The following is a 10,573-nucleotide window of genomic DNA, read 5'->3' on the forward strand; positions in this document are numbered from 1 at the left end:
CCTTCCCTGTCGCAGCACCTCTGTGTCTCGGTGCCACTCTCGGAGTGAGATTCACACAGCACCCCTTAACAAAAAAACTTGGCACCAACGCAGTCCAAATTTTAATGCCCAGGTGAGCGTTTCACAGATAACTCCAAACAAAACTTGGAAGGACTTTAGAACAAAATGAAAATCAAAAGTTGGGGGATTGTTTTGTAACACGTTGTTCTTTTGACAGTGTAGAACATAGAACATTCCAGCGCAGTACAGACACTTCGGCCCCTCGGTGTTGCCCCGACCAGTGGAACCAATCTAATGGCCCTCTGTGTGCAGTTTTGGGCGCCGCACCTGCGCAAAGATATTTTGGCCTTGGAGGGAGTGCAGAAGACGTTTACTAGGCTGATGCCGGAGTTGAGGGGGTTGAGCTATGAGGACAGGCTGAATAAACTAGGCTTGTACTCGTTGGAGTTTAGAAGAATGAGGGGAGATCTCATTGAGACATATAAGATGATGAATGGGATGGATAGGATAGAGGTGGAGAGACTCTTCCCGCTCAGAAAGGACAGTGGGACTAGGGGGCACAGCCTCAAGATAAAGGGGAGGCGGTTTAGAACGGAGTTGAGGAGGAACTTCTTCACTCAAAGGGTGGTGAATCTCTGGAATTCTCTGCCCGTTGAAGTGGTGGAGGCTGCCTCGCTAAATATATTTAAGACGCGGTTTGATGGGTTTTTGATAAGAGAGGGGATTAAGGGTTATGGGGAGAGGGCGGGAATGTGGAACTGAGACACGACAGATCAGCCATGATCTTATTGAATGGCGGGGCAGGCTCAAAGGGCTAGATGGCCTACTCCTGCTCCTATTTCTTATGTTCTTATATTCTTATCCATATGCCTATCCACTGACCATTTGAACACCCTTAAAGTTGGCGAGTCCACAACTGCTGCAGGCAGGGCATTCCACGCTCTTACTACCTTCTGAGTAAAGAACCTACCTCCGTTCTATAATTACCACCCATCAATTTAAAGCTATGTCCCCTCGTGTTAGCCATCATCATCCGAGGAAAAAGGCTCTCACTGTCCACCTTATCCAATCCTCTGATCATCTTGTATGCCTCAATTAGGTCACCTCGTAACCTTCTTCTCTCCAATGAAAATAACCTCAAGTCCCTCAGCCTTTCCTCATAAGACCTTCCCACCATACCAGGCAACATCCTGGTAAACCTCCTCTGCACCCTTTCCAATGCTTCCACATCTTTCTTATAATGCGGCGACCAGAACTGTACGCAATACTCCAAGTGCGGCCGCACCAGAGTTTTGTACAGTTGTAACATGACCTCACGGCTCCGAAATTCAATCCCTCTCCCAATAAAAGCTAACACACCGTACGCCTTCTTAACAACCTTATCAACCTGGGTGCCAACTTTCAGAGAGCTATGCACATGTACCCCGAGATCTCTCTGCTCGCCCACACTACAGTGTGGTGTGACAAAAGCTGAAATAAGAAGCTTCTGTACCAGATATTCCGACCTTTTTGCTAATTCATGTATCAGGTTGGTTGCAGAGGTTATTTCGAGTATTTATCCCGGCAGAATGAATTATTTCAGTAACTTCTACCTGTCCAATGTTTGATGAAGCTGAAGGAAGCAATAAGCAAAATGAGAGGCAGAGGGAGTCACTCCATTGGAATTTGATCCCTAATCGCTTTGTGGCTGTTTTTATTTGATCATTTTGCATTTCTGAATACTGACACTGCTGGCGCTCGTGGTCAACCTGACGATGGCTTTGAAAAGCTAAACACATGTACCAAACGGAGCACCCCAACACAGGACTGAGTAGAGGCTCTAGGATGAGACTGCTCTGAGATTTCATTTAAAGGTGGATAAGTAATATAAGAACATAAGAAATAGGAGCAGGAGTCGGCCATCTAGCCCTTCGAGCCTGCCCCACCATTCAATAAGATCATGGCTGATCTGTTGTGGATCAGTTCCACTTTCCCGCCCTGTCCCCATAACCCTTAATCCCCTCTCTTATCAAAAACCTATCAACCCACGTCTTAAAAATATTTAGCGAGGCAGCCTCCACCACTCAACGGGCAGAGAATTCCAGAGATTCACCACCCTTTGAGTGAAGAAGTTCCTCCTCAACTCTTTTCTAAACCGCCCCCCCTTTATCTTGAGGCTGTGCCCCCTAGTCCTACTGTCCTTTCTGAGCGGGAAGCGTCTCGCCACCTCTATCCTATCCATCCCATTCATCATCTTACATATCTCAATGAGATCTCCCCTCATTCTTCTAAACTCTAACGAGTACAAAGAACAAAGAACAACACAGCACGGGAAACAGACCCTTCGGCCCAACGAGCCCGCGCCGTCCCATTGAGTACAAGCCTAGTTTATTCAGCCTCTCCTCATAGTTCAACCCCCAAAACTCCGGTATCAGCCTAGTAAACCTCCTCTGCACTCCCTCCAAGGCCAAAATATCTTTGCGCAGGTGCGGCACCCAAAACTGCACGCAGTACTCCAGCTGCGGCCTCACCAATGCCCTATACAGCCGCAGCAAGACCTCCCTACTTTTATATTCAATCCCCCTCACTATGAAGGCCAGCATCCCATTCGCCTTCCTGACAACCTGCTGCACCTGCAGGCTGGGTTTTTGCGACTCATGCACAAGGACCTGACAATAATGCAACATTATTGGTAATTAGAACATCACTTGCCTTTTATATTAACTTCGAGGGCCTCGCTCTTTCCCGAACTGTACGTCTTGCCAGCAATTTCGATGTCATAATTGCAGGTATAGTTGCCCTTGTTCTCCGTCGTAATGCTAAGAAGTTCGAAGGTGACTGTAAAGTCCCTCGCATTCGGAGTCTTGGACATGATGGGGTTTAAATCATTGTCTTTGTACAGATAGAACTTAACAGCTGAGTAGAAGCCTTTGGTGGAACATTTGATCCTCAGGTCCTCCCCACTCACAAAAATGTTATATTTCCGACCATGGAAAATGACAGCTTGTGGAGCTTGCTCTGCAATCAGAGGGAGGGAATGAAAAGAAAACCGAGATGCCTTTGATTCATCGAGGTGAGAAATACAACAGAGCAAATGCTGTCGATGTTATGAATCATGTAACGGTGTGCCCATCCCAGTCTGAAACAATTTGCGTGAAATATGAAAAGCCGGTTTACTCAAACCTTCGATATATCGAGATCGGCAAGTCAATCGTTACGGATGTAGAGCAATGGATATATCAACAGGCTGACAGGGAATGATCGGTAGAGAAATATAGAGGGATAATTCGGAAGGTATTGGGTAGAGGAGCAGACGGAGATGAATGTATAGATTGAGAGACAAACAGAGAGAGGGATAGAGAGGAAGAGACACAGAGACAGACAGACAGACAGACAGACAGACAGACAGAGAAAGAAATAGAGACAGGAACTGACATAGATCGACGGACGGATTGACAGATAGATGGATGGACGGATTGATAGATAGATCGATGGACCGATAGATAGATCGATGGACCGATAGATAGATAGATAGATAGATAGATAGATAGATAGATAGATAGATAGATAGATAGATAGATAGATAGACGGATAGATAGATAGACGGATAGATAGATAGGTAGACAGATAGACAGATAGATAGATAGAGAGATAGATAGATACATGGATAGATAGATAGATAGATAGATAGATAGATAGATAGATAGATAGATAGATAGATAGATAGATAGATAGATACATGGATAGACAGATAGATAGATGGATAGACAGATAGATAGATGGATAAATGGATAGATAGATAGAGAGACAGAGAGACAGAGAGACATAGATAGACAGAGAGACATAGATAGACAGAGACATAGATATACAGAGACATAGATAGACAGATACATAGAGGAAGACAGGAATGAACGAAGAAGGAAACAAGGAAAAAAAGGAAGAAAGGAAGAATGAAAGGATGATAGAAAGAAAGAAAAAGGAAAGAAAGAAGAAAAGAAGGAAAGAAAGAACGAAATGAATAAAGACAAACATGTTTGGACACTGATGGGTCAGCGTGTGTACCGGGACATGAGGAAGGCAAACGGATAGCGTGGTAATGGAGATAGGTAGAGATACAGTCAGAGTGTGTGATCGCTAAAATGGTTGATCAGGGATACGAAGCCATAGATCAAGGCGATATTGGTCTCTCTGTCTTACCGGAATTGCAAATGACACCAGCGTCCTCCACGTGGTTGCAATTGTGTTCACCGATTGGCCTCAGGGTGCACTGCTGCAGGTTGCTCTCGGTCCCCAGGCAGTTGACATCGTCCAGCCAGATATCCTCGGTGCCTTCGCCGAACTGAGCTGTGCCCCGCGCCGACTCGGCGAAACCGCAGTTCAGCTGGCGGCAGACGACCACGGCGTCCGCCATGTCCCAGTAATCATCACAAATCGTACCCCAGGTCCCGTTATAAAAAACCTCCACCCTTCCCGAGCACACACTGTCTCCGTCCACCAGGCGCAAGGGGAGGACCTCTGGGGCAAAGAGGAGAAGACACATGGGGAGTGTAAGACAAGAGTTCCAGGTGAGTTACTCTCTGTATGTTGCATCACATCGCAAATCCAACTGAACTAATTATGTAGACAAACTCGAGCCTGAAGAGTAATTCACGAACAAAAGAACAAAGAACCAAAACAGCCTGGGAAACAGGCCCTTCGGCCCAATGACCCTGTGCCGCCATCTCAACACCACCAGTCCCCCCTCTCCACCCATGACCCTTGTCTATGCTTATGGCCATCCACATTGAGGGAAACTAATTTAGGGACAATTTATTACCTCCAATCAGCCTAACAGCACATCTTTGGGGTGTGGGAGGAAACCGGAGCACCCGGAGAAAACCCACGCAAGCCCGGGGAGAATGCGCAAACTCCCACAGACACCGGCCCAAATCCATGTGTCTGCACAGCAAACAGTGATAGTCACTGAGCTGTCGTCTTGCCCAGTATCTGGTCCAGTTTAGGCACACACTAACAACATGAAGCACCAGGCCAATCTCGAACAACCAAGAGCAGCCCCAGTACGACTCATCGTGTGTATGCCCCTCGTTGGACAACAAGGCGGACCGACTTAAAACCTGTGAATTGAAAGAGAAAAATCATTATTATTGTACCACATCCTTATACATTACCAGAGACGTCCCAATGCTACTGAACCTTATTTAAAACAATGTCCTATATCCCTCCAATCTCCAACCCACTCATGTGCCTGTCTAAGTTACTCTTAAATATTTTTCATGTTCAAGGCGTGAGTGATTGCTGTAATGATAAAATCTGTATCGGACAAAAATACTCTGGGGGAAGCAGAGAACAGGATGTGCAGCTAACTCTCAAAATCATATTAAAAAGAATGGGATTCATTGAACTGCTGCATAAGGTGGCGACTGAGAACATAAGAACATAAGAAATAGGAACAGGAGTAGGCCATCTAGCCCCTCGAGCCTGCCCCGCCATTCAATAAGATCATGGCTGATCTGTCGTGGCTCAGTTCCACTTTCCCGCCCTCTCCCCATAACCCTTAATCCCCTCGCTTATCAAAAACCCATCAACACGCGTCTTAAAAATATTTAGCGAGGCAGCCTCCACCACTTCAACGGGCAGAGAATTCCAGAGATTCACCACCCTTTGAGTGAAGAAGTTCCTCCTCAACTCCGTTCTAAACCGCCCCCCCCCTTTATCTTGAGGCTGTGCCCCCTAGTCCTACTGTCTTTTTTGAGCGGGAAGAGTCTCTCCACCTCTATCCTATCCATCCCATTCATCATCTTATACGTCTCAATGAGATCTCCCCTCATTCTTCTAAACTCTAACGAGTACAAGCCTAGTTTATTCAGCCTCTCCTCATAGCTCAACCCCCTCAACTCCGGTATCAGCCTAGTAAACCTCCTCTGCACTCCCTCCCTACGTCTGGGCCTTGCTGTCGCTGGAACACAATTCTAAGCAAAACAGAACAGAAAAAAAACGAGGAACAAAGGAAAAAGAGGAAAAGTACATCACGGGAAGCATCCCATCAATCCCCCAAGCCCAAGCTGGTCATGTTGCCCTGACTAAACTAAAAACAAACCCCTTCAAGGCCAACGTAAAGTCGAAATGATGAGTTTTGGATACTTTCTGAAGCTTTACACACTTTTAATACGTATCAGAGAATAGGTCAAAGATTAGTTACGTGTAACAAAATTAGTTATTGTGCGTGTGAAGTTGAATATTTTGTTTGTGGGAATGTGTGAGAGATGAGTTCCTTGGTGTGCGGCGACGCTGAGAGAATGTTCAGTCTCTGCACGTAATAGAATAAGTCAGAGATCAAGTGTTTTGTGTGCAATGAAACTAAAACCAATGTTAGTTACTGTGTGTATAACAAAGTTAATCAGAGGCTAGTTACAGTGTGCATGATGAAGTAAATCAGAAATTAGACACTGTATATATATATATATGAAACAATGTAAAAATAAATCGTTTCGATGAGTTTTGAAGAAAGATTATTTTTCACCTGGGGACGGTGAAAGGATGGAAGGCAGAGCCTCAGAGTGTGGAGAGACAACTCTTAACAATCAGGTGGGCAAGGTGCGACTCTCCAAAGTATCATAGGCTATGGACCAGTTGACTGCAACCTGAATTAGCATAACTTAAAATGAGATGGCTGGCATCGATATAATGGGCCGAATGGCGTGTCTCCTTTATGCTTGGCTCTCATCGTGTTAACAAACAGTCCTGCTATCCTCTCTAAGCAGGAAGAATCTCTCTATCTCTCCACTATCCGTCCCCCTCATTATCTTATATGTCTCTATAAGATCCCCCCTCATCCTTCTAAACTCCAATGAGTACAGACCCAGTCTATTCAATCTCTCTTCATAGTTCAACCCCCTCATCTCCGGTATCAGCCTAGTGAACCTCCTCTGCACTCCCTCCAAGCCCAAAATATCCTTGCGTAAGTGCGGTGACCAAAACTGCACGCAGTACTCCAGCTGCGGCCTCACCAGTGCCCTGTAAAGTTGCAGCAAGACCTCCCTGCTTTTATATTCAATCCCCCTCGCTATGAAGGCCAGCATCCCATTCGCCTTCCTGACCACCTGCTGTACCTGCAGGCTGGGTTTTTGCGACTCATGCACAAGGACCCCCAGGACCCTCTGCACCGTCGCCTGCTGCAGTTCTTCTCCTTGTAAAATATACCCTCCACATTGCTCGCTTGCTGTCGAAACACTTGCATATGAAATGAAAGATAGTTAATAGTGTGATTGGCCAGGATTGGGAACAGACAGGGTCCTGAACAGGTGCAGTATGGTCCAGACTTGATCCATTGACTCTGTCTACACATCGCTCTATCTCGGAAAAAAAACTTCCAGCATAATCAAGGAAATCAATTACCGTAACTTAGACACGTTGCAGAGCTGGGCCGAGAGATGGCGGATGCAGTTTAATGCGGAAAAGTGTGACGTAATTCACTTTGGTAGGAATAACAGATGTGTAGAGTATCGGGCTAACGGGAGGACTCTGAATAGTTTGGATGAACAGAGGGATCTAGGTGTATGTGTACATAGACCCCTGAAAGTTGGGAATCAAGTAGATAAGGTTGTTAAGAAGGCATACGGTGTCTTGGCGTTTATTGGTAGGGGGATTGAATTTAGGAGTCGCAGCGTCATGTTGCAACTGTACACAACTCTGGTGCGGCCGCACTTGGAGTACTGTGTGCAGTTCTGGTCCCCACATTACAGGAAGGATGTGGAGGCTTTGGAGAGGGTGCAGAGGAGGTTTACCAGGATGTTGCCTGGTATGGAGGGGAGGTCCTATTAGGAGAGACTGAGGGATTTGGGGTTGTTTTCGCTGGAAAGAAGGCGGCTAAGAGGGGATCTTATTGAAACATATAAGATGATTCGAGGTTTAGATAGGGTGGACAGTGATAGCCTTTTTCCTCGGATGGAGAAAGCTAGCACGAGGGGGCATGGCTTTAAATTAAGGGGTGGTAGTTATAGGACGGATGTCAGGGGTAGGTTCTTTACCCAGAGGGTGGTGAGGGATTGGAATGCCCTGCCTGCTGCAGTTGTAAATGCGCCTAGTTTGGGGACGTTTAAGAGATCCGTGGATAGGTTAATGGATGGAAAGGGATTGTTTTGGATTAGAGCTTCATTGCTTTTTTAATTGGTCGGCGCAACATCGTGGGCCGAAGGGCCTGTTCTGCGCTGTAATGTTCTATGTTCTATGGGCATACTCTGTTCCAACGTCTTCTATCGAAAAAAAGACCTGAGAACATTTACCAACCAACTCACGAAGAACTTCTCGCTTGTTGCCATCAGTCTTTTGAATTGGCCCGTCTCACATTAACTTGACCCGTCTCTGCACCCTAGCTATGACTGTCACACTCTGTGCTGCACCCTCTCCTTTCCTTCTCTATGTACGGTATGCTTTGGTGCACAGCACGCAAGAGGCAATAATTTTCATTGTGTCAATAATAAATCAAATCATATCAAAAGTCATATGTAGCGACGACAGATTATGAATGTCTGGAGGAGTTAATCTTGACATTCAGTCAACAGGTATCAAAACGCAGTGTCTCTCAATTGGGCCCAGCTGAAGGCAGCTCTCACTCCATGTGGAGGGACTGTTCGGTCGAACATAGAATATTCCAGCGCAGTCCAGACCCCTCGGCCCCTTGATGTTGTGCCGACCAGTGGAACCAATCTAATGACCCTAGAACCTAAACTATTCCAATCTTATCCATATGCCCATCCACTGACCATTTGAACGCCCTCAAAGTTGGCAAAGTTGACCCGAACTGGCGTCCCACCAGATGTTACAACCGGCAAATCATTCCATTAATATTGTCCCTCTAATATTGCAGAGTAGTTTGTTTTCGCTTTGCCACTCACCTTCAGTAGCCACGCTCTCCAACACGACCACAGCTGAAAAGGCAGAGGCAAAATATCAGTGGTTTTAAAGATAAAGGTACGTAGAAAACATACTAAAATACAGGAAACCTATCAACCCGTGTCTTAAAAATATTTAGCGAGGTAGCCTCCACCACTTCAACGGGCAGAGAATTCCAGAGATTCACCACCCTTTGAGTGAAGAAGTTCCTCCTCAACTCCGTTCTAAACCGCCCCCCCCCCCTTTATCTTGAGGCTGTGCCCTCTAGTCCTACTATCCTTTCTAGCATTAACTAGTAATCTAGTTAATGTGCCAATGCCAAAATTGAACCTGGATGGAATAGAGATTGAATGTGTTAGCCGAAGGAAGTGTTAAAATCTGTCCATTCAAACTTTGCAACGTCGCAGGAGTCAGGAAATTCGGATCTTCCAGACAGGTGTATCTCTGTAACATTCCAGTTACGGAGATTAGCGGGCAACTCCCTCTGTGCCTTGGCAACATCATTGTATCACAGTCTACACTGGATGTGACGGCGAGGTGTCGGAACGTGCAGTTAATTCGACGGGAGTCAGGAAACATGACTGGTTGAATGGATCAGGGATCAGGACGTGTAGGGAATTTCCTGTGACGTCGTGGGCAGATTGTCCTGCTAGTGGGAATCCACTGGGGGAACGGTTCCGTGAAGTGAATGTGGGATCGGTGTGTGTGGGGTGGGGGGGGGGGCGGGGTGGGGGTGTGGAGGTGGGAAGATTGATGAGTGTCGGGGGGGGCGGTCTGGGGGGCAGTAGATGGGGTTTTGATAAGAGAGGGGATTAAGGGTTATGGGGAGAGGGCGGGAAAGTGGAACTGAGACACGACAGATCAGCCATGATCTTATTGAATGGCGGGGCAGGCTCGAGGGGCTAGATGGCCGACTCCTGCTCCTATTTCTTATGTTCTTATGTAGATTACTTCCTCTGAGTGCTATGGGCAGCAGTTCTATTCTGGCAATTGGTGATTTTTTCTATGTGAAGTTTGTACAATCTCGCCATTTGTGTGTGTGCGTGTAGGTGTGTGGGTGTGTGTGTGTCTGTGTGTGGGTGCGTGTTTCGGGATGCTCCACAGCCCAACTATGTGCAGGCTCGGTGGATTGCTCATGCTAAATTGGCCCATTTTGTCCCAAGGTATTGAGGTTAGTTGGGTTAGCCATTGGAGAAAGCATCGACGGAGGGGGGGGGGGGGAGGGGTGGGGCCGGGGGAAGGGAGGCAGTGGACGTTTGTGGAGTACTCTCTTTCGAAGCGGAATCGCTGCTGTGGGGACTCGATGAAACAGCACACCCGACGAGTTACCAGATGGACGTGACTATAGACGGCAACGGGTGTTCGCAATGAACAAAATGCAATATCGCCATCCTTTAGCAGAGGAAAGGACAATCAAATAACAACATGAACTCTAAATATTACTCACCTGCAGCAAACACAAACACAGGGAACCGCATCTTGAAGTTTGTTGACGGAATTACGGATTATTTTCAGTCTCCCAACCAGGAATGATATCAGCTGCTAAGATACAACATGGTTATAAAGCTGCTGTATAATACGTGTACATAATATGTACATCTGCTGGCAAGTTGTATTTATATCAGAAAAGAAAGTGGATGATGCACAGGGAAGCCAGGTCCTGCATTTATTCCAGGACAATTGTTCGATTCGGGAGAACAGG

General features: G+C 46.5%; 1 protein-coding gene across 1 annotated transcript in view; it reads right to left on the reverse strand.

Moving 5' to 3' along the window:
- The window catches only part of LOC145338612 (scavenger receptor cysteine-rich type 1 protein M130-like), a 70,049-nt gene extending 59,700 nt beyond the window's left edge, over window positions 1-10,349 (reverse strand). The window contains exons 1-4 of the mRNA XM_080182991.1: window positions 10,319-10,349; window positions 8,874-8,906; window positions 4,177-4,494; window positions 2,692-2,997 (exon numbers count right to left, since the gene is read on the reverse strand). Of these exons, the coding sequence (XP_080039117.1) occupies window positions 2,692-2,997; window positions 4,177-4,494; window positions 8,874-8,906; window positions 10,319-10,349 (688 nt within the window). The remainder of the gene's footprint in view (window positions 1-2,691; window positions 2,998-4,176; window positions 4,495-8,873; window positions 8,907-10,318) is intronic.
- Between the last annotated feature and the right edge of the window lie 224 nt (window positions 10,350-10,573).

Source organism: Carcharhinus amblyrhynchos, unplaced genomic scaffold, assembly GCF_965287045.1.
Source record: "Carcharhinus amblyrhynchos unplaced genomic scaffold, sCarAmb.v2.hapA chromosome_108, whole genome shotgun sequence".
NCBI lineage: Eukaryota > Metazoa > Chordata > Chondrichthyes > Carcharhiniformes > Carcharhinidae > Carcharhinus > Carcharhinus amblyrhynchos.